Source organism: Heloderma suspectum, chromosome 2 (genome assembly GCF_057233095.1).
Source record: "Heloderma suspectum isolate Gila_16-S chromosome 2, 16-S_ref, whole genome shotgun sequence".
NCBI lineage: Eukaryota > Metazoa > Chordata > Lepidosauria > Squamata > Helodermatidae > Heloderma > Heloderma suspectum.
The window spans coordinates 190,262,875-190,288,525 of NC_139459.1; the positions used below are offsets into that span (position 1 = coordinate 190,262,875).

The 25,651-nt window shown below is 45.3% G+C and overlaps 1 protein-coding gene across 1 annotated transcript in view; it reads right to left on the bottom strand.

The window, feature by feature from the left end:
• The window catches only part of LOC146353624 (keratin, type II cytoskeletal cochleal-like), a 49,204-nt gene that overhangs the window by 20,419 nt on the left and 3,134 nt on the right, over nt 1-25,651 (bottom strand). Inside the window, exons 2-6 of the mRNA XM_084836903.1 lie at nt 17,128-17,376; nt 15,836-16,419; nt 14,144-14,237; nt 7,392-12,467; nt 3,171-3,379 (exon numbers count right to left, since the gene is read on the bottom strand). Coding sequence (XP_084693029.1) covers nt 3,171-3,379; nt 7,392-7,982 — 800 coding nt within the window. The 5' untranslated portion in view covers nt 7,983-12,467; nt 14,144-14,237; nt 15,836-16,419; nt 17,128-17,376. The remainder of the gene's footprint in view (nt 1-3,170; nt 3,380-7,391; nt 12,468-14,143; nt 14,238-15,835; nt 16,420-17,127; nt 17,377-25,651) is intronic.

Genomic DNA, 25,651 nt, shown 5'->3' on the forward strand with positions numbered 1-25,651 from the left:
CCTTGCCAGAAACTCTCCAAAGGGGACGAGGGGAGAAGACAGGCACTTCAGTCAGCACCATGCACATGTTTTGGGTGTGGACTGACTAGCTACCCCTGGGAAAGGTGCAGTTTGCCAATGTCAGAGAGGGTGGCTAGCATTAAACACGCACTTGCACCATACTAATCGGGGTGCCTCCTGTCTCCATGGCTGCCTCTTAATGGTTTCTGGTAGGGACTGAGGACTTGTCTCCTCCCTCAATTGGCCCGCAGCAGCAGCCACCCATTCTTACTAGGCGACCACTTCACTTGTTTAAAATGATTTTATCTTCTCTAGAATGGTCTACAATTATGTTGCCTGCCCTTCTCTCTCTCTCTCTCTCTCTCTGACATTTGTCTCTTTGACTATTGCCAAAATCTGATGGTAATTTAGAGATGTGCAAATGTCAGCTGAGAAATGTCAGAGACTTTATTAGAATTATTTTAACTTCTCTTGAAATTCCCCTGCTGAGTAGGACCCACCAAGTTTGTTCTGAATGTTGCTTCACAAAATAAACAGCAATAGCTACCTGGAAATACTTATTCACACAGTGCATTCTTAAACTGTGGAGCTCATTACCACAAGATGTAACGCTGGCCACCAACTGAGATGGCTTTAAAAAGGGACAAATTAATCGAGGATAAGACTATAAATGGCTACTAATCATGATGGCTGTCTGTTACTTCCAGGACGAGAGGCAGCGTGCCTCTGAATACCAGCCCATGTGGGGAACAACAGCAAGAGAAGGCTATTGCCCTCACGTTCAGTTTGTGGGCTTCCCAGAGGCATCTGGTTGGCCACTGAGAGAGTCAGGATGCTGGACTAGATATGCCTTTGGCCAGATCCAGAAAGGCTCTTTGTATGCTCTTATGGCTGTTTCTTGCATTAAATGCCTCACGAACAGTATTTTCCAACTTGAACAAAAAACTTGAGTTGCTACTCAGTTTTGCTTAAAGCAAAAAATTGCAATGAATCTTAAGCCTCCTGTTGAGGCAAAACATCTGAGAAATTCTGAGGAGGAGCAAAATAAGTTCAATAAGACAAAATGTTCCATTGTCCCTCTCACGCTGTTTAACATCTACATGAAACAGCTGGGGGAAGTAATCTGGAGGTTTGGGCTGAAGTGCCTTCAGTGTGTAGATGATACTTGGCTCTACCTCTCATTTCAATCTGCTTGTCCCAACGGGGCTAACCCTTGGACTAGTAGTTTGGAGGCAGTTCAGTGGTGGATGAGGTGAATAAACTGAGAGTTAATCCATGCAAGAGAAACTGTGGGTAGAGAAACTGACTACTCTAGATGGAGGTTTACAACTGGTCTTAGATGGGATGGCACTCCCCCTGAAGGACCAAGTGCACAGTCTGGGGACAGTCCTGAGCCCTGCCCAGGCATTCTCTTACCATGTAGAGTCAAGCTGTAAGGAGATGGGGTGACCCAGTGCCTCTGTCCCCTCATCGCAGGCTTCATCACCCTGTACTCGTGGAGGACAACAGCCTGAAGAGGAGAGCCTCCTGTATCCATGGAGGCTCTCCACGTGATCAAGAACCCTGATTTCCCAGGGTTCTTAATTGTGTGGAGAGCCTCCATGGATACAGGAGGCTCTCGTCTTCAGATCATCGCCCTCCGTCAGTGATGGATGCGACGGCAGAGGGGGGCTGGGCTGGAGTGCTCTGTCTTCTCACATGTTGACTTTGCACACTAAGGCAATGCCTGAACAGGGCTCTGGACTTGGTGCTAACCGGGGAAGCTCAGGTGGGTGCGGTGGCCAGGAGTGCTTTTTACCAGCCTGGGGCCACAGCCGGCATGCCTGCCTATCTGGAGAGGATGGATCGTGGCCTCACTTATCCATATACTAGTGATGTTGATGCCGGGAAACCGTAATGCAGTCTATGTGAAGCTGGCTTTCAATATTTATTTACTTATTTATTTATTTATTTATTTATTTAATTTCATTTCTATACCGCCCAATAGCCGAAGCTCTCTGGGCAGTTCACAAAAATTAAAACCAAGCAGCACATTTCAAGACGATTCAGAAACTTCAGCTGCTGCAGAACATGGCTGCCTTAGTGCTGGTGGGGGCAAGGTCGACAGATCACATAATGCCTATAGTGCACCAGCTGCACTGGTTACCAGTGCATTCCCAAGCCCAGTTTGAAGTGTCGGTTTTAACCTGTGAAACCTTAAATGATTTGGGACCACGTTGCCTGAAGCCTGCCCGTGCTTTCAGACCAGCAGTGGAGGCCCTTCTCACTTGGCTGCAGTTAGGCTGGCGCGCACGAAGGGGAAGGTCTTTTTTTTAGTGGCCTCAAGCAGGGCCAGCATCAAGGGTACGCATGGCCGGGCACCTGTCAAGGGCCCACACCCCAGTAAGAGCCACCTGGACTTGGTCCTCCTCTTAATCATTGCAACCTGCTTGGTCGCTTGCATCACGCTCTGGCCCAAAGAATGGCAGAGGTGAGAAGGAGCAGCAGCAGCAGCACCAGATGCCACTGCCTCCTTTGCTCTCTGGCGGTCAAACACACAAGTGGTGGCCATGATGAGATAGAAGATAAGGAGAAACAGCAGCTGGTGACAATGACGGTGAGAAGGTCGACTCACTGAGGGAGGGGCCCCATTGAGGGTGCCTTGCCCTCAAAAACCTAGAGACAGCACTGGCTTCACACGTCTTGGGTGGGCTGCCTTTTGTGGTCCAGCAGGCCCCATCATTACAGGCTTTTGGCAAAGCTCTGTAGCCCCATCAGTTTTCTTTGGCCTTTTCTTGATCGTGTTATTGTCCTTTTTTATCTGTTGGATTTTACTATTTGCTGGCTTGGATGTTTCTTATTACAGCTAATGTCTATTAATGTTTATTGTTCTATGGGTTTTTATTGTGTAAGCTGCATTGGGAGGTCTTTTGCCCTTAAATATTGACCTGAAATATTTATGGTGGTGGTGGTAATAATGATGATGATGATGATGATGATAATAGTAGTAATACTAATACTACTACTAATAAAAAATGGCTGGTGGGCTTGTGTGTGCATTTGAGGCCAAGAAAAAAGAACAAAAAAGTCTGTTGTGCCAGCTGTGAAAGTACATGGAGAACAGCTAATGATGGGAAAAGACAGGAATATTTTTGAGAATGTGTCTTCATTATTTCTTTTACATTGCCTACCTGATCCTGAAATCCTCCACTGCCTGTTGCATGTTCTCCAGGTCTGCATCTAGCCGTGGCTTATCCCCTAAAAGAGTATCCACCTGCCTCCTTAGATTATTGATGTATGCCTCAAACAGTGGTTCGATGTTGAGGCGGGCAACTTTTTGCTCCTGCAGGAGGCTCCATTTGGTCTCAAGCACTTTGTTCTGTTGCTCCAAGAAACGGACCTGAATGAATCCCACCAAGAGAAAAATAAGTTGCCCATGACGTAATTTACCGTTAAAACAAAACACATTATCGCTAAGCTCTACCACCACCAAAGCTAACAGCCCAACTCCCTTCCCCCCATGCTTTAAATAAATTGCAAGGAATCATGAGCAAGGACTTTACAGGGAAAATACATAGAAAGTGGTCAGTTTGGACCTCCTCTTAACTATTAATAATAGTATGTTATGCAGTGGTTAGAATCAGATGACTAAGAAAGTGGAAAGCTCCTGCAGTTGGTGGCCAAATGGGAAGATGTGGTAATGAAACTGGGAAGTGTTATTTTTAGTCATGTCTATCTAAATATTGCTTGTCTTCTTTTTAAAAAAATGCATGGGGAATTTTGTATGGATATTGACATGGGATAAGTCATGACTTTCATTTTAAAATGCAAGTGTCTAGCCCTCAAGGAAATAGAGAGACTTAATCCATTCAGCTAGCACCTGTAGTCTCAAGAGGTGGGGTTTACAATATCCTGTATGGCCGGCCACCTGACTCTCCGACACATCCTCCACAGCCGATATGCATGCTTATATGTCCTCTTTTGCTCAGAACTTTTCAATTCCACCCCATTCTACATTAAATGTCTAAGGTTTTATCCATCTGGTCTGGAAGCAAAGAACTGCATGATGACAGAGCTTTGGACTTGTGCTTTTTAAAGAGCAGCTTTCCTTCTCACTACCCCACAGCAAACATCTCTTGAAGCTGAGGGGTTTCGAAAGGAGAAACAACAAGAATGCCACTGTGCCCTTGGGTGTATCTAAAGTAGTACTGTGCAGAAACCCCACCTGCCCTTTCACAACCTTTCGGTCTCCTGGAAAAGGGACAGTAGTTTTTTTGCCTCTTTTGCAGAGATGTTGGAGAATTTCTTCAGCACTTCAGTGCTTACCTTATGGTAAGGAGCTGGCTCAGGGGTCTGTGTATGCTCTTTATTTTACAGTTTTTTTTATCCAGTTCTGTCCTTGCATCCTCTCCAGCTGCTTTTGCTTCCTGAAAATTCCCCTGGATGACTTCACCAGGGCTCAGTGCCTCGGGGCTTTCCAGCGCTGCTGCCTACTGAGGGCCTGAAAGCTGAGCCAGGCATTTTGGGTTTGGGTTTGTTGTTGCTAACATCAGCAACAACTCCTTGCTCAGCTTTCAGGCCTTCAGCAGGCAGCAGCACTGGAAAGCCCCAAGGGAGGAAGTCCTGGCTAAGTCGTCTGGGGAGGCTTTCCAGAAAGTTCTAGCAGCTGGAGAGGCTGCAAGGACAGAACGGGGTAAAATGGTTTTTAAAAAGTGTGCACATGCACACACTCCCCAGCCACGTCCTTACTGTAAAGTCAGCACTGAAGCCTTGCACACTGAGAAATTTCTCTGAAATCCTCACATTTTCCCACAATTTGGGGGTGCAATTTCTTTTCACCCCTCCCAATTGTAAAAAAAAAAAAAAAAATGATTGAGAAAATCGACACAGTGCTAATCTAAAGTAGCTCTTTAGATACCAGACTATACTCACCTTGCCTCCATACATATGCCTATACACTAGTAAGGCCCATCAAGTTCAATGGGATTGTTTTTCCAGGTAAGTCCATACAGGGTTTCCTCTTTAATTGCTAAACAAGATAACAGAACCATAGGGTTGGAAGGTGCCTTGGAGGTTATCTAGTCTAACCCCCGGCTTAATGCAGGACCTGCAGTGCAGGATGCAGCAACAGCATCCCTGAGGGACAGTTGTCCAGCCTCTGCTTAAAGATCTCCAGTAAAGGAGAACCCATCACCTCCTGACAGAGTCTGCTCCACTGTCAAACAGCTCTTGCATTTAGGAAGCTTCTCCTAATATTTATACAAAATCTGCTTCCTTGCCACTTTCAGCCATATAAGGTATATGGTCCAACTGTCCCTATTTACCAGGAACAGTTTCTGTTTTTTTTTTTCTTTCCTTCTGTAAGGTCCTATTTTGCCTGGTGATGCCTTTTAAAAATGTCACTAGTGTACACAAATATGCACTCATTGTTCTTCAGGTTTCAGCTCTCCCTCCCAGGTCTCTAGGAGTTAGACCTCTTGCCAGAGGGAAGAGAAACGTCTTGATTATAATGCATGGACATGCAAATGCATGGACACAAAATGCCTGTGAACTGCTTCCCTTTCATCCCTCTGCCCCACCGCCACATAACCATCTCTCCAGACAGAAAATGTTGCTGATGTTGGTTTCATTTCCTAGTGTGCAAGCAGCACTTAAACCACAGTTTCCTGATCCAGACATCGCAGGAAACTATGGTTCAACAAGGCAGGATATCAGCACCAAAGCCAGGCACTCAATGAGTGGAAGGAAGGGAAGCATTGAGGAGGGAGCATGCAAGCACATTCTTACACCTGAACCGGATCTATGTTTGAGTTGTAAGGAGAACCAAACCTTTAAGATTCTTCCTTTAAGATTCTTTTGTGTTTTTTAAAATAGTGTGTGTTAGTAAACTGATCATAACCTGTTTTTTAAAAAACCCTGTTATGAACAGTTAACTAATACACAGTGTAGTGGAGGGGGAAGGAAGGGGAGTGGGATAATAGAATCATACAATTGAAAGGGGCCTACAAGACCGTCGAGTCCAACCCCCTGCTCAGTGCAGGAACCCTGATTCCCAGGCAGTCTCCCATCCAAGTACTAACTAGGGCTGACCCTGCTTAGCTTCTGAGATCAGAGGCATTGAGCCCTGAGACTTTTCAAAGCAGGAGCAGTGGAGTCATCTCCCAGAGCACCAGAATAACTGATGGACCCTTCTTGCTCTGCCAAGTGAATGAGGTGATAAGGAGGCTTTCAGGTTTTACTATTTTTTGGTGACAGATTAGCATAGGGCAGGTCAGAGAATGAGAGAAATAATTAGAGGCTGGGTACTTCTTTAATTCCCTTTGATGGAGTTCCTAGTTCGCACCAGCAATTGAAATGCTCACACTTCTTTGTACGATTGGACTCGATGGTCTTATAGGCCCCTTCCAACCCTACTATCCTATGATTCTATGATTGTTTGCCTTGCTAATGTAAAGATAAAAAGGTGCATTTCAGCTGGCTAAAGATCTTTTGGTAAAGCTCAGTGTGTTTTACAAGTTTAACCTATTCAGTTGGAAGTAAACACCACTGAGTTCAATGGAGCTTCCTCCCAGGTAGCTATGCTTAGGGCTGCAGTCATGCTGATCCTAATGAACCAAACTATGTACTGATGCTCTTTGGTGTGTTTGTATGTGAGATGAGCTGCTGCACTCCAGAATTTACCACTACAGCACTGCTACTGCATCCTTCTTCAAAAGCCAAGTATAGGGCAGGCTAGTTCAGAGTAAATGAAACCAACATACAGCAGGCAGGGAAGCACCTTCGGCAATCTATGCAATGGGGGGTCGGGGGAGTGCTCGGATAGTTATCCGTAGCATGAGAATAGGGATGGTCCAAGTACAAACCAGTGTGACATTATTTGCAGCTGTAAAATGTTGGCAGGGTACAGTAAGGTGAGAGGGAGGGAAAAAATAGCTTGTCTATCTTGTTAGTACAGGTTAAACAATGGACTTGTATCAAAATCAGGACTGGATGGATCAGGCTATTCCCCTCCATGCCAGTTCCTCACGTATTCATTCAGAAGTCCAGTCTATCCTGTTTCTGCATCCATCTGTGATCCTTTCAAAAACACACAAAATTTCATATTGTTTTGAACACATTTTTCACAAAACACACATTTTATACCCATTTTATCCTAAAAGATGCATTTTTGTTTGCATTTTTCCTAAGATATGCCTTTTCTGTATGCATTTTAACTTAAAGCACACTTTTTAGTATGTTTTTTGAGCCAGGAACTGTATCGTGCTATTCGGGCAAAACCCAAAGGATAACTGTCCTCTGATATGCATACTAGTCCAGGAAGTGAGAATTAGGTTAGTTTGCTTAAAAATGCAAACCGCGCCCTAACCAAAATTACGGAAAGATTTCAGGATGGCATCAGGAGTAAATCTTACCTTGTCAATGAAGGAAGCAAATTTGTTGTTGAGGGTCTTAATCTGCTCCTTCTCTTCCTTCCTCACCCTCTGGATGGTGGGGTCAATCTCAAGGTTGAGAGGTGCCAGGAGGTTTTGGTTCACTGTAACCTCATGGATGCCGCCGGCTCCATAGCCACCATGGCTGTAGCCGCTGCCACCAACAATCCTGTACCCAACTCCACCATGACCTAACCCATAACCATATCCAGATCTGGCAGTACGATAGCTACCCATGGATATTCTTTTACTTCCTCCAAAACCATGGAGGCTTCTGCTGCCAAAGCCACCACCAACATGTCCAAAGCCTGCACCGCTTCCCCGGGCGACCGAAACAGTGCTAAAGCTAGTTCGGCTACCGGGGATAACGGCTGACGATGCACTAAAATTCTTAGTAACTCTGACTGATTTTTGAGCCATTGCTCCTGAGCTCAAGGAAAAAAATAAAGACACAGAGAGAGTGGAGACAAGAATCCTAGATTGCAAAGGTGAGAAGATTCTCCTGGAAGCTTGCGGGTTCCCGTTTTTATCTTGTTCAACAACTGGGTTTGGCTGCTGGAGACCATAGGTCATTGGGCTGAATTAATCACTTTGGTATGCCTGGCATAAAGCCATCTTTTCCATCCTGTTCATCACTGAATATACCTAATGTAATGCCTTGGCAACTTGCATGCTCGCAAAACTGAGCAGAGTTTTCTACCTCTGTATTTTACAATGCCAGAGATTCCCCAGGGCATCACTTTTAACTTCTTATGAATCAACCAGCGTTTTTTTTTTTGTTCTGAACTTGATGGGAATGGAATTGCCACATGAGGTAAGAGCTGCTGAGGCAGCTCCTTTGACAATGATTCTCAACAACACATTATTTTTGCCATTCTGCTTGTGTTGCTTATTCAAGCACATCACCCATCCACTATGAAGTCAGTTGAGTCACAGGTGAGGACAAGTGTACCCACATTTATCTTTAGGAGGAACAAGAGGTGCTCATATGGCAGTCTTGACAGGGGAAACTCCATGGACCGCAAGTGGGAACTTCCCCTGGTCCAGGGACCCTCAAAATTGTTCTTCCTAACTTCATTATCAAGCATTCAGATCTCCTGTGAAAACTTCCCCTCCCCTACATAAGGAAATGGGGAAGGAACCCCCACTCTGCTTTGTTATGCACCTTCTCCAAACAGGTCCCTTACCCCCCCGGCCCCGTACGAGATCTCTCACTGCCTGAAATGCTGCTGCATGATATCCCTCATGCTGCACCTCCTTACCTTTGTGATTGTTGTTACCACCACCTCTGTTGCTTCGGCTCTATAGAAAACCAAACAGTAGGAAGAAGGAGTTGCAGCTCTCATGGAGTTCGCATGACACTCACAAGACTTGGCCGCTTCTTCCAGCCATGTGATGAGGCAGGGAGAAGTGGGGGCAGTTGATCCTGAGAGGACCACTGGTCACTCTCTTGCTGCAGCAAATGCCATGGTGGGTGAGCAGCTGATGGCGTTCTCCAGAGTTCCTGCTGGAGGGGGCAGTGGGGGCAACACAATTTGCTGCTCCTCCCACTCCACAGCCTGATGAAGACACCTCATCCTGCTTCATGACTCCTAAGCCCTGTAGCCTCTGCCTCTCCTACCCATACTCCTACATACCAAGAAACTTTGTCCCGACTGTCCTGTTCCCTCCAGCATTCCTCCAGGAGCTTAGACAAACCACATGAAAAACTGTGGAAGGGAGGGGTGGGAAATGGATGAGGACCAAGGATGGGCAGGAAATTAATTGTCCACATTTTTATTTTTTATTTCATTTCATTTCTATACAACTCAGTAGCCAAAGCTCTCTGGGCAGTTCACAAAAATTAAAACCAAAAAGCACACAGTAAAACAGGATCAAATATAAAAACATTAAAACTACAATATAACAATACAACCAGAATAAAACCTAGCAGTGATACAGAGATTTAAAATGCAGATTTAAAAGAGCAAAGCTAAAGATCTAGAAAGCTAAAATGCTAAAATGCCTGGGAAAATAAAAAGGTCTTCACCTGGCGCTGGAAGGAATACAATGTAGGTGCCAGGCGAACCTTACTAGGGAGCTCATTCCACAACCGGGGTGCCACAGCAGAAAAGGCCCCCCTCCTAGTAGCCACCCGCCTCACTTCCTTTGGGAGGGGCTCACAGAGGAGGGCTGCTGAGGATGATCTTAAGGTCTGGGCAGGCACATATGGGAGGAGGCAATCCCTCAGATAACCTGGCCCCAAGCCGTTTAGGGCTTTGAATGTTAATACCAGCACTCTGAATCGGGCCTGGAAATGGACTGGCAGCCAGTGCAGCTGGGAAAGTACTGGCATGATATGAGCTCGCTGGCCAGTCCCTGTTAACAATCTTAATGCCCTACTTTGGACCAGCTGAAGTTTCCAGAAAATTTTTATGTGTATTTTATGTGTATTTCTATGTGTATTCACCAAATTTGCACCTCCAGAGCCAACAAGTGGACTGGAACAAAGTTGTGCACCAAAATTAGCACTTCTCCAAATTTTTCAATACAGTTCTCCACTCCAAGCATGTACACATTCAGGGAAAAGTCCACAAAATCCGTACACTAGGAGAAGCGTGCACAAAAATGCACACAATTAATCTAGGAAAAACACAGTTTGTCATGGGCAAAATTGTGACACGAGTGTTTGAAAGTGTTTTCCACTCAGAAATGATAGCTGATTAACATAACCAAAATCTGACAAAATCGGATGGGAACACCCTCAAATGGCAGCCATGTGCTAATTTATAGGGATGAATGAGAATTGTGTTTCTGCTCACAAAACATGCCCTGCTTGCAACCCCAAACACAAATGAGAGCAGGAGCATGTTCTCCAAATACAGTCAGGGCCAGAAATATCGGAACAAGGATAACTGTTTTGGCAGTCGGCCTCTGTACACCACCACATTGAAGTTGAAAAGAAACGCACCCAGATGGGAGTGAACTCAGGACTTTCAGGATGTTCCAAACTGTTGTACTGGCCACTCCCAAGGTTTTTTTCTCTCTCTCTGATGGGTTTATTTTGTTTCCTCAGCCTAATGATGGCCTCCTTCACTCGCATGGACACCTCTTTGGACCTCATGTTGGGAGTTCCAGTGAACAGCTACCAAATGCACATGTTACACTCAGAACCACCTCCAGGCCTTTTCTCTGCTTGATTGGTCATGGGGTGCCCAGGAAACAGGCCACACCTGGCCATGTAGCTGCTTGTCAGCCATTCGTTCCATTACTTATGAGTGTGTGTGTATGCCACTGGCTGTCCTTCCTGAATGGTTAATGCCCCACTTTTGTCGAACCCCTTGAATTACAGCTGAAAGTCCTGACTTCGCTCCCATATGGGTGTGTTTCCTTTCAACTTCAATGTAGTGGTGTGCGGAGACCAACTGCCAAAACAGTTATCCTTGTTCCAATATTTCTGGCCCTGACTGTATGTTCACAAATTCTCAAACATTGCTCACATTCAAAAAAGGAACTAATTTTGATGGGGAAAAGTTTGAAAGTGTGCAATTTTTTAAAATGCTCAATTTCATGCTTTAGTTGGTGGGGGGACATTTGTGCAACTTTGGACATTTATTGTGTAATTTGAAAGTTCAATCAGGTTTGTTTTGCACTATTTTCCCATTCGCGCAAACGGAACAGCAAGTGCAAACACGAGCACAAATCAAGGAGAGATGAGCACTGAGCTGATGTTTGGAGAATCTTGGTGAACTTGAATATTGCGGATCGTGCCCAGGCTCCACACTCGGAAGAGCAGTGTGGAGCAGGGCAAAAGGGCATTCCCGGGGGCAGGGAGTGCCAGTACGATGCTTCCTATGCGTCATCCGGCCTCCTCTCCCAGCTCCAAAGTCCCATGGCTAGAAAGCTGAAATCAGTTCTATAGCCGCGAATGCAGGGTGGTCTTGAGCACGGAGGAGATGATCCCCTCCATGCTCTGCCCACCCTGCATTGGATAGGCAGTTGCCTCTGAGTTTGGAGGTGGTCACCTATCCCAACAGGATTGTGCCCTTAGACTCAGATACACATCTTTAAAACTTGCCCACTGAGACTTGATGTCACTTCTGATAAGTTTTGCTCCAGTTGCAGTTGCAAGTATCTTCTGTAGGTTGATACCACGCTATTTGGACTTTGCATAGTACTCTTGCAGATATGTTTCTTGCAATGTCACCACATCAACTTTACCACTTTCACCAGATGTGACAATACTGTCCTCATAGTGTTCTACATGCTTGTGTCTGTTGTGTCTTCTATGACGGATCGCCATCTTCAAGGAAAGAATCCATCAGTAACATGAGTTCTACAACACTCAGCTGTTCTTCATAATTTGCTTCTAAGTAACTACATGTCCTCAGAAGTTCTACATGCTGCTGTTCATTACTTGGGTGTCCCACATTCAACTTTTTGACCAGATGTTCATTACTTGCATACGGTTGAGAGAGCTTTTTTTCCTGTTGTGGAAATTTGCGCTACAGCTTTGATGCAGTGTGAAGATTGGACAAGTAATACTCTATTGTTCCTCCATTGTTCACAATATCTCTTACAGGTAGTTGTAATGGTGTCAACAAACTGACTTGTCCTTACTTTTACATGTTTTTGGCTTGTGTTTTGATGAGAAATCATGAGTGCCACAAAATAAACAGTCTGATTGACTATTAAATTTTGAAGGTACTATTCACATTACAGCCTTTTTTCTTGGAAGTTACATCTTTTATGTTGGTAAACAACCTCTGGCATGTAAGGTGCACTTTCTACCCAGCAATTGCAAATAAGTCCCCAACAAGTTCTTTGGTTGCAGAATTGATCCCCTTTGCCTCCTTTTCTCTTTGTGTTGAGGCTTCTTCCTTGCACTTTTAATATTCCTTTACAGATGATGCAGACTTCTGAGAACAGAGCCGTTATTATTTATCTCAGGCTAACAATGAAGCCCTCAGATCTATCTTGGGTTGGATGTAGGTGACAGTTAGCCAGTAGTTGCCTGCCTGAAGAGCTGTTACCTCAGGTTGTGAGCTACATAGGGGTTTGACTGCTGTCTTCTTTTCCCTAGGGTGATTAAAAAAATATGAACACTTATATGAAAAATTCAACAGTATATAAATACAATGACATGTTAACCAACATTGATAGCGTTTCACAGCAACTCAGTGAGGATACATCTACGCTTTTGCATTTCTTCACAGAAAAGTTCTGGACACCATCTCATGATTTCTTGGGATTGAAAGATCTGCAGTTTTCCTTAAAGTACTCAAAAACAGTAAGCCCCATGCAGTATCAGCTGTGCTCTGTTCATTACTCTTACCTGAAGATGAGCACATTGCTGCCTTTGTGAAATGCAAATTTGAGAGTACTCCTGTCCTTCAATTCTGACAGATTTGGATATGTTAATCAGCTATAATTTCTGAGTGGAAACACTTTCAAATGCCTCTGTTACAATTTTCCCCATGTTCAATGTTTTTTCCCATATATTTCCTATGCTTTCCCCCTATCTCTTTCCTAGACTAAGTATAATAGAGAAAATAACTTGCACAAACATTCAATTAGTTTTTTTTAAAAAAAGAACTAATTGGCCATGGAACTTCACTTTGCAGAGTGCCAGGGTGTTCAGAGGTCTAAGACCATCCAGAACAAAGTGCTGGACTGTATGTTGGTGGTGGCGAAAGATCATACTGAGCAGGAATTGAAGAGCAACCCTTTTTGGCCATTGAAGCGGACAGCGCCACAGACATCTCCATAAAGAGCTAAAACTGTCATGATCCCCTGCCACCATTGCTCTAGTCATCTTCCCTGCTGTTTCACTACTGTCAGCTCCTCAGACCACCAAGGGTTGTATCCAATGGGTTGTATCCAATGTTAGCCTAACTTAAGTCTCATTCATTTCCATGGACCTACTCTCAGTAGGACTGACACTGGATACAACCCCAAGAAGCTAGCTTCTTTGATTCAGCCATGGCCAGAGATTGTTCCCCGCAGCCTGGTGCTGCTCATAAGCAAGTGAGGTGGGAAACTGGTGGCGGGGGGAGGGAAAGGGGGAGAACTAACAGGAAGGGATGGAGAATAGTAGGAGGAAACAGTGGGGTGTACCTCTGTAGCTTGGTGAGCCTTTGAGGGAGTCTGTGTTATGTCTGTGTATGTGCAGGAGGGAGAGGTTGTATGAGTGAAGAGGGGGAGGTGTCATTGTATGCACTGGTTGCTTCGAGATCACTTTTATGTGGTGTCTTATTGATGCACACATATGCTCTGGTGCAAGTGGAGGATCCCTAAACCATCAGCTGCACTTCAGAAACTGAAAAAGGTCATTAAGAGCTCCAAATTTTGGGGCATTTTGGCGATTTGGAGGAGGCGGCTTTTGGAAACATCCCCACTTGCTAGTCCTTCCATTCAAAACCTGGGCCCCCCAAATGCATTGTCTGTATTTACTATTCCACAGAATAACCATTAGGGGACTCTGTTCTTCTTTGCATGGAAAGAATGCAGTGCTTGAATAGGGCGTTCCCATTTCTAATTACAGTGTTACTGCATTATACTTCACTGGCCCTGTAGCAATGTCTGTATAGTACAAGGTGATCCAGAACAATCATTTTCATGAGGAAACACCGCGCTCTTTCTCAGCATATAAAATCACTTTCTAAAGTTTCCCCTTAAATCGAAACCAAGATGCTGGGTGGACTGCATGAGGCCCTAAAATCTGTCATAATAAATCTATATTTTATTGCACTTGCCATGTCAAAGTCTCTTGATGTTGATCATTCTATCCGGTGTGATGGCCAGGAATGTTCAATTGCAAAGGAATATATGAAATTCGCAGTCCAGATGCTGCAAGGGGAGGGAAAGTTGTCAGTTTCGCTGGGACTGAAATCTCATTACCTAGGGAGGTAGTGGGCTCTCCCACACTGGAGGTGTTCAAGACAAGGCTGGACAGCCACTTGTCAGGGATGCTCTGACTTGGATTCCTGCATTGAGCAGGGGGTTGGACTCGATGGCCCTTCCAACCCTACTATTCTATGATTCTATGATTCATACATGGGCAAGCTGAGGACGACTGGGAAGAGGTCCTGGGAAGCAAAAGGACATGGATCCCAGAGGTAAGGAGACTGAAGGAAGTGTGCAGACTAGGAAATGGACTTGAGAAAGAGGATCCTGAAGGAAGAGTAGATGGAGAAAGAATGAGGCTTGAGAGGAAATGGTAGAGAATATAAGGAACTGAGGAAAGAAGGGGCTAATCAGAAAGTGGGCTATGAAAAAATTCCACAGTTCTAAAGGTCAGAAGGGACTGCATGTTATAGAGGAGACAGGGAGAGGAGTGCTAGAGATTTTGGTCAAAAGACAAGCCCACCTTCAAGGTTGTGTGAAGGCTGTCTATGGGATTAAACAAGCAGCAGGCCACACACACACACGCCTGTGTGTGCCCCCAAAATCCTGTTTTAAAGCAGGGAAGGTGAACCCTCAGGACCAGGGGCCAAATCCAGCTCACCTGGGGATCCTCAGATGGCCACGCCCCTTCCCCATTTCCTCCAACCACCAATTGTTCAGTGGTTTCCTGGCTTTTGTGCAGGTTTGTCCCCATTCTAAAAGGCTGAAATGCCTCCCTAAGGCTCAGTTACTGGCAGTAAAGGCTTGAAGCTGAAATATGCTGGTATTTTGGCCATGCCCCTTTTGCATTTGGTTCCCTCCCCCTTGCCTTTGGCCACACCCACCACTGGAATGCAGTTCCTCCACCTGTGCTCTAAAGGCACATCTATGCCTCTACCTCATGTGCCTTCCCTTCCATTCCTGATTCTTCTGTTGCTCCACCTTATCTGCCTTTCCTTCCATCACTCCACCAAGGCAGCATTGCCACTGATCTGGCTGCAAGGGGAATTTCGTTTATAGTGGGAACTGAATCCCTCCCCTTGGTCTCAATCTCTGTATGGTGTTGAGCCAAATTCTAGGTTGAATACTACATTGGTTTAATAATGTTTTGGTTCATGTTAAATTACTTCACTGGAACATGAATTGTCACAGGCAGGTAAGCGAAAAGAAAAATAGAAAGTTCTTCTACTTTTATTATCAACATTCTATCAAATCAAGAGATGTTATATTTAGTTTAATTCCAAATACTTCTGTGAATTAGAGCACTATTATTATCTTTCAGCAAATTATTCAACAGGCAATGCCATCCTATGGTCTATCGGAAGAGCATCCCAGGGACCGTAGGATATAGAGGAGTTCCCCTCCTGAGGAAGTAGACACTGCTATGGCCTCAGGAGGGGAAAACTGAGATTGGGCCATTCCCCCTCCCCCTCGTAGCCGCCCTGGAAAGAACCGCAGTGGCTGATCTACTAAGATCACAACAGCAGCTTTGGAAAGGCTCAGCGAGGGCAGAAAGAGGGGTGGGGAGGAGAGAGGTGGGGATCCACAGGAATTCCACCGACCTGCGCTTTTCTGAAAATGAGCACTTCCCCTCATTTCAGATTGCTTTGGGAACCACTGGTTTCCCATTGTGCTGCTAGCGGTAGGACCCTTGAGACTCATACATGCAGAGAGTTACATCAACAGTATACTCCAGCTGAGGGGGGAAAATGGCATCGACACAAAGTGTAGTGAAAAAAGGAGCCACAAATCAAATAAACTTTCACTCCACCCCTCCCTGGTCCTCAGTGTCACAAAGAAGAGCATGGCTATTAAAAATACCATCCCTCCTTGGCCAGCCAGGGGATGAATTCAAATGTCCCACTGGGATAGCCAGAGGAAGCAAGAGTTCACCCAGGAGCTCTCTGCAAAACACTTTCACTGTGCTGGTGTAATAATCCCTCCAGAAAACCCCTAACCTTACAGCAAAGCTGATGACTTCAGAAGTGGACTGCTGTACCCAAGACTTACCAGGCTCCCGGAAGAACGACCTGAGCTCAAGGAGAAAGGGCATTATTGGTGGACCCACTTCCCGACCTGTATTGGGAAGGTTGGAGCAGCTGTCCCGCCTGGTCCCTATTTGGACTTTCCCTGTCTGGACTTCTCCCTGTTTGAAAAAGCTACTTTGTGGTTCTTTGGAGCCATCTGAGGGCCATCATAACGCCCTGCCACCCCTAAGAAAACAGTAAGGTTCTGCCCTGCTGGCAGAGTTGGCAAAGTCCAGCAGTGAGCATAGCGCCAGCTGGTCAACAAGTGATCATGAGACCAGAAGATGTCTCAATGATTTTTGGACTCTGAGTAATAAAAGGAACACTGGGAGGTTGGGATAAGAATCATGTTGTAACTATGGGAAACTTCAGTGAGTGAGGCCAGCGGCAGCAGCTTGCAATAAGGGCAGGCTGCCTCCGCCGCTGCCACTACCAGCTCCTAGGACTGGTGGAGGCACGCCGGCAGCTGTCTTGTTCCAGGGAATGGGGGAGGCCATCCTGCTGCTACCAGTGCCTCCGCCACCATCATTGCACACAATGGCAGCTCATCAGGGCAGCAGGAGGCTGCTCAATTATTAGGCAGTTCACACACTCCAATGGATCGTCTTGCGCCCCCCCCCCCCCCAGGGTGCATGCACCCCACTTTGGAGACCACTGCTCTAGCCAAATAACATTCAGACAGTCCTCTCCAATCCAGTCCTCTCACAATGAGAAATGGAGGCTGACTCACAGCAAAGCTCACTCCTCCCTCCCCTCTCCCCTTCTCCTGTATCTCCCGGTGACTTATCTTTTAAATTGATACATTTGGTGCTTCCATGTCTTCTCACCTCCCCGCACTTCCTCGTCCTCCTGCCCCTCCTTGAGATCTTTCAGAAGTTGATACATTTTGGAGACAGACTGTCTGGGCTGCTCAGAAGGCATAAGAGCTCCAAATATACGAGGCACTTTGTGGAGGAGCCGCTTCACCTTGGTGCGCCTCAGTGCTGGTCTGACAAGCTTTGTATCATGACAAGACACCTCCAAATCAGCCCACTTTGCTTCATTATTCGGGCTTCGTACCAAAGCGGTGCACAGCCCTAGAAAATAACAATAACCAATACAATGGGATAAAGCATAATGCATAGGATTTCAAATCCACTGTTACTTCAGTGTACAAATATATCCTGCCCATGAATTTCAATAAAAGTTTACACTTGCTTAGACCACTTTAAAATCTCATTCCCATCTTGACAGCATCATTCTAGCACATGCAGCATCCTTCAACAAACATTCAGTTTTGTTTGCATTTTCCTCTTTGTGAAGTAACACTTACTGGCACACGCAGGTCGTTGACCCTAAGCTACGATACGTGTTCAAACAAATAAGCCAATACATAATACAGATGGTCCCTAGCCAACACTCACTCTCCATTGCCAGTCACACATACATCTTGATCTCTACATGGGAGAAGCTGCTGCTGTTGTGGTTTTTGGGTGGCATATAGTACAATCTGTCTAGCTGACCCAAAGGACAGGCATTTGTTGACTATGAGGAGTAAAAAGCTCACACCCCCACATGGCAAGAACCATAGGCACAAATACAGATATAAAAACACTTCTTTAAAGCAAAGCAAACACGAAGTTACTAAGTACACTAATGACATTATTCACATTTTTGCAACTTGCTTTATCTAAATCATTGTGGCACCTTCACTCCTTAAGGGAAAGACTCAGTTGATTCTGAGGTGCTCAACCACTTCCAAACAATCATAAGTGATAGCTTCAGAAGGATCAGGCAGCAAAGAAGCAGGATTTAGAATGGAACAATGTTGCATACATGTTGAGTTCAAGTAAAAGAGCTGCCACTGAGTGAGGTACACAAAGTGTTAAAGGAGAACTTAGCACAATATTTTCAGAGGCTTGAACAAGGAGGTCAGTGGCTGCAATGCTTGTGGCTACAGAATCAAGGAAAGTACTGTAATATTAGAAGTTCTGAGGGGGAGCAGGAGGAGGAAGCAGCTGGGATGTGTGAATTGTTTCCATCAGCAGGCCAAGCTGGTGGGGACACTTTTTTTTCTAATGCCACTTTTGTGGCCAAGTTGGGCAGCAACCCACGTGGGGCTCTCCTCATCCCCTGTCTCTTTGCTGCCCCCCCTTTTCCTTTCTTCTTTGACAGGCAAGATAAAGATTGCAATGTTCATTAAGTTTTGCGATACCTTGGTCTGCTGCCTTTCTTTTGTTTATAATTGATGATGTTTAGCCTAATCAGTTTTCTGCAGACAAATTTCAGGGATTGTTCTTGGGAGTCTGGTGTGTACTTGGTCAAAATATCAAGATCAGCTGGTTCTTGATTTGGCCAATTTGCTTGTTCATATAATCTAGTGGGGCAAAATAACTCACATGAGTTAGTTCATGTCAGCCAATTATAACAAGTGATCACTCTTTCCAACTCTTCCTTAAATTTCTGTGGCTTTTCTCTGATATTTCAAATTTTGACCTGGTCTTTTAGTTTGTCTTGGGAATCCTCAAGACTCCACTCCCCGGGACTTGGGTGACAATTTTGACATCTCAACATACCAAACAAAGAATGCATTCACATGTTGTAAGTGTCCCACTGGTCTTGTAGGATTCTGGCGCCTAGCCGCTTCAGGGCATCCCTCAGGTGCACCAACCTTCCCATGTCAAACGTCCTGGTCATGGGAAATTATTTGCTTGGATCATCCCTGGTATTCCAATTCCATTTTTCTAAAAACCTACCTGACCCAGGATTGCAGTCAGGTAGTAATAATGTAATAAACATGTAATAAACCGGTGTGCCTTTGGGAGGCAATGGTACCATTTTTTACCCTGAAGACCCCATGTCTTCAGCTACAGAGCCCCAGCAGACACAAGGGAGGAGAGAACAGACTACTGAAACTAAGTCCACATGTCAAGACACAAGAGGGAATCAAACCAGTATATGCAGCCTTTTTGTTCTAGCCTTTCGCCGTAGGTGCAGCTGCCACGTATACCAAGGCACTTTCACACCACGGATTTTTCCTCCTGGGTTGGGGACCCTTTGGAGGGCGGCATGCTGAGGAACTAGGGCGGACCCAGTCACCTCTACCAGCACATTCACATGACAACGGGAGACAGATTTCAGAGAAGACAATGGCGCTAAACAAACAGTCCTAGCCTCCCACCAACCTAAACATCCATGAATCTCAAGACTTCAATTTCAGACCCAAACAGATAATGCTCACCAGTTGCAGTCAATGCCTGGGGAGGACTGGCAGGGAACAATGGTCCCATGAGGTGCACACTCACCAGGTTCCCCAGGGACTGGCAGCAAGAACCCAGCAGCTTTGGTGGTGTTGAGATCTCGGTGGGACCTCCAAATTCTGTTGCAGAATTTTACCTTTCTGCCAGGCTCAGCCAGACAGCAGACACTGACTTCTGATTGAGCAGATGTTTATTACCAGAACACCAAGGAGTAGTACAGTCAAGAGTTGCCAATGTGGCCCTTTCAGGACTGGACCCAGAACAATAGGCAACTTTGGTATTTATACAAACAAGTAAACAAGGCACATGACGTAAGCTTTGGTCAGTATTTGGTGCAGCACTGAGTCATGGGGCTACGAACTTCCTTCAAAGGAAGATTTCCGTTTTCCAGAGACAAGGGCCCTGCTGGGCATTGTGACTCATGCGCAGTAAGTTGATCAGCCACCGTCCTCTAGCACTAATTCAGTCACTATGTCCTTTTGCCTATGTGACTCTCGGCACCTCAGCAACACATTCCCAAGCTAACAATGCAAGTGGTATTTTTCCACTTCAGTATGCATACAAAGATGCAATGAATATGAACTTGAGCACACTCCGGGAGAGAGCGGAGGACAGGAAGGCCTGGCGTGCTATGGTCCATGGGGTCACGAAGAGTCGGACACGACTTAACAACTGAACAACAACAACAACATGCATACAAAATTCTGCCTCACAATTGGTCAGGTACATGCACTACGGGCCACCTGGTTCCAGGATTTCAAGTCCAGGACTCCTTGTACCATCACCACATAGAAAATCATAAAATCCAGAGGGCCGGACAGGAAACTCAGAATGCACTAGTTGAACGAAGCTCAACATACCTCCAAGCTATCTGTATATTCCTCCCACGGCTAGGTGTGCTTGAGCTAGAGAAGGCTATTGTCAAAATGTCAGACGCTCTTGAAATTTTGGGAAACTGAACTGCAGATGCTTTAGAGACCCTACAGAGGCAAGTAGATGGCATCGCAGGAGTATCAACACAAATGCTAACACAACAAGGAGGAGTATGCGCACCTCATGGAATGTGGCACTGGGTGTTTTCTCTTGCCCAGGCTTGAGAGTACCACACAGCTGTGTAGTTTTGGGAATAAACCAGACCTTGACTGTATTGGAGATCGATGTCTTAAAATTCCTCCACAATATTTACTATGATCTCAATGGAAACACAGCGGGGAAGCCTGTGGCCAAACTGGACTTGGACCAGACAACCATTCAAACAGAGGATGGTCCTCCGGTAACTCTTCAAATAGAGGACTGACCTCTGTAAAAGAGAACACCTAGTCAACCTACCTCTAATATGTTTATTTATTTTTTTACATGCCCCAAGTTTGATCTGTGAAGGAACTTTTAATCATGCAATCCCCCCCATCTGCAGCTCAAGCTGGGATTGCCTTCTTCCATGTTTCTCCCCACATGTTCTGAACATCATCTGAGGCAGTTCTTCCAATCCCCCACCCTTATGAAGTATGGCAAGTAGCTATCAGGGAAGGGTTTCTTTGGTAGTGGCACCTACCCTATGGACTGTGTTGCCTCTTGAGATCCATCAGGCCTCAACACTCCATGGCTGGTAAAAACAAGACTTTAAAAAAAAAATGTTGAGCTTATTTCATTTCATTTATGAAATTTCTATACCCCCCAATTGCCAAACCTCTCTGGGCAGTTTACAAAGGTTAAAAACCTTAAAAATGCAGTATTATGCATAATATGAAAATAGTTTAGCTTCAAACACATAAACAGAGAAGACACACATATACACACATACCCAATCACATTATGTCTTTGATTGTTTTTTAAACACAGTTTCCTTTTTCATTGTTGCACTCAAAAACTGTTGCTGCATATTAGTTTATTATATTAAATACAACTAATTTAAAAATATTAAACAGTTTATTATATTAATTTAAAAAAAAAATTGTTGAAATGGGGGAATGTGATAAACTGTTTTGAAATATCATGTGGTCCTGTTTTCGTTACCCACGTTGAGTTCCTTTTTTTAAAAAAGGCAGGACATAAGTTTTTTAAATAATTAAATGAACAGCACTGCAGATGTCTTGTTTAACTCAGGTTGCCTCACCTGCACAGGCAGTGCTAGAACACCAGGAATCTCTCTAATCCAGACACACGCTGCGCTGGTGTGCAAATGCTGCTTGTGTATTTATTTATTACATTTACATCCCACCTTTCCACTACAAATAGTAGGGCCGCTAATGACAATGTGTGAGATAAAATACTAAATTATAATTGAAATATAAAGGCAAATCAATTGAAAACACATCAGGTGATTAAAAATACAGAAATAAATAAACAAACAAACAAACAACACCCACCAGTTAAAAGCTACTTCAGGAAACAAGTCTGCTTAAAAACCAGAGGTCTGCCTGGAAAACAAAAAGTCTTAGCCTACCAGCTGAAGGGCAACAGAGATGGGACTAACCTGTCCTCCCTTCTAGAGCTTGAGAACAGCTGTTCCCTCAGCCTACCAAGCATGCCTCTGATGGGGGCAGGACCGGGAGAAGGTCCTCTCCTGAGGATTGTAAAACCCAGTCAGGCGTATATGCAGGGTCAGCCCAAGACATTTTGCTGCTTGAGGAAGAGCAGCAAAGGGCACCTCACCCACCGACCCAAGTCAGGTGGACAGCATCCACAGCCAGCCAAGTTATTTTGCTACAAGAGGCAGAAAATCCCATATGCACCTCTCCCCACTCCTGGCAGCAGAAATACAATAAAAACCAAAGTAAGTAACTAACGATTTGCCACCCTTTCATGACACCCCAAATCTGCTGCCTGAGGTGACTGCCTCACTCTGCCTCATGGTAGGGCCAACCCTGCTTATATGGCAGAATGAGATCTTTCTAGGAGCCTAGTCCCAAACTGTGAAGGGCTTTGTAGGGCATAATCTGCACCTTGCATTGTGGCGGGACACAGAGAAGTGGCTACTGAAGCTGTTGTGACACAGAAGTACATGTTGTGACATGTACTCCCTGTAACTGGCCTTGGTCAGTAGTGTAGCTGCAGCACTGTGGAAAAACTGAAGTTTCCCAAACATTTTTCAAAGCGTTACAGCACATTACAGTAGTCCAAATGTGATGTAACTACAGCACGTGTCACCGTGGCCAGGACTGACATCTTCAGGAATGGGTGAAGGTGGCGCACGAGCCTCAGCTGTGCAAAGGTGCTCCTGGCTACCACCAAAACCTGGGCATCCAAGTTCAGGACCGAGTCTAGTAGTACATGCAAGTTGCAAACCTGAGCCTTCAAAGGGAGTGCAACTCCATCCAAGCCAGCTAAATCCCTGTTCCCAGCTCTGTCTTTCTCCTGATCAGGAGCACTTCTGTCGTGCCTGAATTAAGCCTCCATTTATTTGTCCTCCATTACCCACCTCAGACACTGATTTAGAACTTGAACCGCTGCTTTTGATTTTGATGGAAAGGAATAGGAACTGATGAGCTGGTTGAATTTTTTTTCAAGTTTTCTTACCCACTCAGCAATAAGGGGAACTCTGCTGGATCAGACCAAAGGCCCATGTATCCTGATTCCCACAGATGCTTCGGAGAAGCCTCCAAATAGACCATGAGGGCAATGGCCTTCCCGCATTTTCATTCCCCTGCAACTAATATTCAGAGGCATATTGCCTCTTGAACCTGGAGGAGACATATAATCATAATTTATATATCACTCCATATCTAAACAGATTCCGGAGCAGTGAACGAAAGAAGATGAAATGATGAAAAGATAAAGCACCATATTAGCAATTATTATTTTTAAGAACAGAGTACCAATAAAATAACATGGCTGGCCAGTCAAAGAAGGCTTCCTGGAATAAAGCTCTTCCCAGGAGGTGCTGGAAACAACACAGTGTTGGAGCCTGCCTGACTTCCAGAGGCAGGGAGTTCCATAGAAAGGGGGCCACCACACTGAAGGCTCTTATTCTGGTGGATTCCAACCTAGCTATAGGTCCATCATGACCTGCAGCCACCACTGACTTTTCCTCCACAAATTTGTCTAACTCTCCCAAAGCCATTTAGGGCGCAATCCTATGCATGTTTAGACAGAGAAAAGGCCTACAACTCCCAGCATGCCCCAGCCAGCTTGGGGCATGCTGGGAGTTGTAGGCCTTTTCTCTGTCTAAACATGCATAGGATTGCGCCCTTACAGTGTAGTGACCATTGGCATACCTGGTGTTAGCAGATTCTATGAATTATGCACAGAATGAACAAGAACTTATTTTACTTCTTGGAAGCCTCTTGTCCTGTTCTTCAGCCAAAAAAGGCTCCCAGAGCAGCCTGCAAAGACCAGAGCTTCGACACTTCTTTTCCTCTGTCCTGAGTCTCCTACCACCATAGGAGGAGCCAGCACCATATTTATACCTGACCTTTTATCATACGATGAGGTAAAAACATTTCTTGCTGAATCAGGTGTGTTTGGGCTACAGCTGGATTCCATGACATAAACATGACATTCCATAAACAAGGCATGCCACTTTAGACGGGGGAGGGAGGATATTCATTTAAAGGTTGTTGTTTTTTATCACACTCCTCAACCAAAAAGGCTCCTGGAGCAGCCTGCATATAATAATGAAACAAGACAGTCTCTGGCCACAGGGTTTCCATCTAAAAAGCCACAACACACAAGGAAAAGGGAAGAGGGAGGGAAGTGCGGGAGAATTCAGTATGTCAGCAGGGCTGGTGGAAAGCTCCTGTTTTCCCCCCTCATCTCTCTCAGTACAACCTGTTGGAAGAGCTGCTGGTGGCACAGGGTGGCCAGATGCAGAAGTGGACAGGTCGAAATTCCCTCTTCTACACATAGCTGTGTAGAAGAGGGGATTTCAGCAGGAGTTGCTTGCCCGAACAAGCTGTACTTGCTGAAATTCCCTCTTCTACACAGCAATTAAAAGTGCAGCAGCCCTGTCCTCTTTTGCATCTGGCCATCCTATGTGGTGCCAGCTGAGGGAGAAGAAGCCTTTATGGGCACGATAAAATAAAATAAAAAAGGAGGCAACTTAGTAAAGCTTGTCATTTAGTGGTGCATGGTTAGAGCATAGGATGCACCTCCCTAAATAGATAAACCTCTTCTCCACACTATACAGGCACTATCTCTTCCTTTGCATCTGATCATCCTGGAAACATCAGACCAACCCCTCAGGGTCAGCTAAACCCACTTCCCCTTGCTTGCCTATTCTCTCTCCTGGTTTGTCTAGAGCAAGCCTTGAGAGAAAACCCCAAATATGTTTGACCAGTAGGAGGAATCACTTTTCATCAGAAAGAGGCTCATTAAGGAGATTCGCAAAGGTGAACAATTGTGGGTAGAGACAGGATAGTAACTAAGGCTATGATGATCCTACACGCATTTACCTGGGAGTAAGCCCACTGAATACAGGCTTACTTCTAAGTAAACATGCATACGATCAGGCTACAATCCTATGCAGATTTGGGCATACTTAACAGAACAATTCTATGCATGTCTATTTAGAAGTAAGCCCTGGGGGGATGCTGGGAGCTGTAGTACAACACATCTGAAGGGTGCCAGGTTGCGGGAAGCCTGATGGCTAGCTGGGGATGCTCTCCTTCATGGATCACTGCCTTGTTGTGGTGAAGGGGCTTGCATAACTCAGTGAAGCCATAAGCTAGGCCATGCAGGGCCACCCAAGACAGACAGGTCATGGCGGAGAGTTCTGACAAAATGTGGTCCACTGGAGAAGGAAATGGCAACCCACTCCAGTATTCTTGCCAAGAAAACCTCATGGAACGTATCACAAGGCTAAAAGAGATGACGCTGGAAGATGAGCCCCTCAGGTCGGAAGGTGTCCAATATACTACTGGGGAAGAGCAGAGGGAATTTCCAAGTAGCACCAGAAAGAGTGAAGTGGTTGGGCCAAAGCCGAAAGGACACTCAGCTGTGGATGTGTCTGGTGGTGAGAAGAAAGTCCGATGCTGTAAAGAACAATATTGTTTAGGAACCTGGAATGTAAGACCAATGAATCAAGGTAAGCTGGAGGTGGTCAAACGTGAGATGGCAAGATTGAACATTGACATCTTGGGAATCAGCAAACTAAAATGGACAAGCATGGGCGAAT